Source organism: Nansenia antarctica (genome assembly GCF_963989245.1).
Source record: "Nansenia antarctica genome assembly, chromosome: 16".
Lineage (NCBI taxonomy): Eukaryota > Metazoa > Chordata > Actinopteri > Argentiniformes > Microstomatidae > Nansenia > Nansenia antarctica.
Genome location: NC_137686.1, coordinates 26,308,889 through 26,311,388, shown reverse-complemented (window position 1 = coordinate 26,311,388; position 2,500 = coordinate 26,308,889). Strand labels below are relative to the sequence as shown.

The following is a 2,500-nucleotide window of genomic DNA, read 5'->3' as shown; positions in this document are numbered from 1 at the left end:
GAGGGTGGAGGTGTGTGTGTGTGTGAGAGAGAGAGAGAGCATCTCTCTGGAGGGTGGAGGTGTGTGTGTGTGTGTGTGTGTGTGAGAGAGAGAGAGAGAGCATCTCTCTGAGGGTGGAGGTGTGTGGTGTGTGTGTGTGTGAGAGAGAGAGAGAGCATCTCTCTGGAGGGTGGAGGTGTGTGTGTGTGTGTGTGTGTGTGTGTGTGTGTGTGTGAGAGAGAGAGAGAGAGAGAGAGAGAGAGCATCTCTCTGGAGGGTGGAGGTGTGTGTGTGTGTGTGTGTGTGTGTGAGAGAGAGAGAGAGCATCTCTCTGGAGGGTGGAGGTGTGTGTGTGTGTGTGTGTGTGTGTGAGAGAGAGAGAGAGCATCTCTCTGAGGGTGGAGGTGTGTGTGTGTGTGTGTGTGTGTGTGTGTGTGTGTGTGTGTGTGAGAGAGAGGGAGAGAGCATCTCTCTGGAGGGTGGAGGTGTGTGTGTGTGTGTGTGTGTGTGTGTGAGAGAGAGAGAGAGAGAGAGAGAGAGAGCATCTCTCTGGAGGGTGGAGGTGTGTGTGTGTGTGTGTGTGTGTGAGAGAGAGAGAGAGCATCTCTCTGGAGGGTGGAGGTGTGTGTGTGTGTAAGTGTGTGTGTGTGAGAGGAGAGAGAGAGAGAGCATCTCTCTGGAGGGTGGAGGTGTGTGTGTGTGTGTGTGTGTGGGAGAGAGCATCTCTCTGGAGGGTGGAGGTGTGTGTGTGTGTGTGTGTGTGTGTGTGTGTGTGTGTGAGAGAGAGAGAGCATCTCTCTGGAGGGTGGAGGTGTCTGGGGACCAGGGACTAATAACCCTGTCTGGTCTGGTCTGACACGGCTGTGCTCTGCTCTGCTGACAGGACACCTTCAGCCCTCCACGACCGCTGTAGTTCAACACTGGCTCTCATCCATAACTCCTAGCTTTGTCCTGTGAGACCCGATCTTATTGTTATTAATTTGTGTTTTTTTCATAAATATGTTTTTAGGGCATTTCTGCTTTATTGGGATAGAGACCGTAGAGATTGACAGGAAGGGTGGGTGAGGAGGGATGACATGCAGGATATGTCGACGGCCGGAATTGAATCGGGGACCCTGCATTGATATGACTATGCTGCTTACACACCAAGAGACCTGATCTTTCATTAGAATAAAAACACCTTACACTAAAACGAAGGCTGGATAGATGGATGGATGGATGGATAGATGGACAGAGAGAGAGAGGAGGGGGGAATGGCGAATGGTGGTGGTGATGGAATAATGGATGGATGGTTTCATTGAATGATGGCTCGCTGACTGACTGACTGACTGACTGTCTAACTGACATCTCACCTTTGCTGACGGGCATCAGTATGGTCTGCACCCCCCCCGGCCCCCCCGGCCATGCCCAGCTGTTTGAGCTGGGTGGCAGGGATGGTCAGCACAGTCTGCTGGGGGGCTCCAGACCCTCCGGCGTGGATCTTCAACATGCCTGAGAGAGAGAGAAGACCACACTGAGACTGGGACTGGGAGGGACGGAGGGAAAGGGAGGGAGGGAGGGAGGGGGTGGAGGGAGGGAGGGAGGGACGGAGGGAGGAGGGGGTGTGGGAGGTGGGGTACAGTGATATTGAAGCTGCTCTCTCACACACACACACACTCACACTCACTCACACATACACACATTAACACACTTATGAACTTTATCTCAAGTGATCAGTGCCACAATGGGAGTGGAGATGGTGTAATAATTATGACATAATGGCAACCATAAACATGGATCGTCAGAGGAACTCGCTCACACACACATTCTCTTTCTCTCCCTCCCTCCCTCCCTCACCTCACTCACACACTATCTCTGTCACACACACACACACTTTCTCTCTCTCCCCCTCTCTCTCCCTCTCTCCCTCCCTCTTTCTCTCCTCCTCACCCTCTCTCTCCCTCCCCCTCTCTCCCTCCCTCCCTCCCCCTCCCTCCCTCTCTCGTTACCTGAGAGCGTAGCCGCTGTCTTCCCGCTCCCCGCCGCCATCCCGGTGACCAGCGAGGCGGCCGTGACCAACGACGTGCTGGCGCTGCTCTTGGCCACGCCCACCCACCGTTCCTGGCCCCGCCCCCTTGGCCGCCAACCACAGGCAGGTTGGTCACGCTCTTAGCGACCGTTACCACGGCGCCCGAGGCGACGGCGGCGCTGCTCTTGGTCGTCAAGGCGACCGAGCCCTTGGCCACGGACAGGGCGGCGGCTGCGGTCTTCGCCATGGTAACGGCGGTGGCGGCGGCGCTGGCGTTCTTGGCGGCGGTGATGACGGCCGCCTGGTTGGCCGCCACCAGGACAGGGTGGTGCTGCTGGGACACCCGGCTGACCCCCCCCTCAGAGGCCTGGAGGACACACACACACACACACACACACACACACACACACACATCTAGAAGGACACACACACACAGAACAAAACAGAAGAATAGAAGGCGAGCCTGGAGCAATTAGGGGTTCAGTGCCTTGCTCAAGGATGTGGCCAGCCGGG

At 56.1% G+C, this 2,500-nt stretch overlaps 1 protein-coding gene across 1 annotated transcript in view; it reads right to left on the bottom strand.

Moving 5' to 3' along the window:
* yeats2 (YEATS domain containing 2) overlaps nt 1-2,500 on the bottom strand; it is a gene marked incomplete at both ends in the record, with an annotated part of 28,709 nt that overhangs the window by 10,811 nt on the left and 15,398 nt on the right. Inside the window, 5 exon segments of the mRNA XM_080547107.1 lie at nt 1,332-1,368; nt 1,370-1,470; nt 1,968-2,070; nt 2,072-2,099; nt 2,101-2,354. Of these exon segments, the coding sequence (XP_080403233.1) occupies nt 1,332-1,368; nt 1,370-1,470; nt 1,968-2,070; nt 2,072-2,099; nt 2,101-2,354 (523 nt within the window).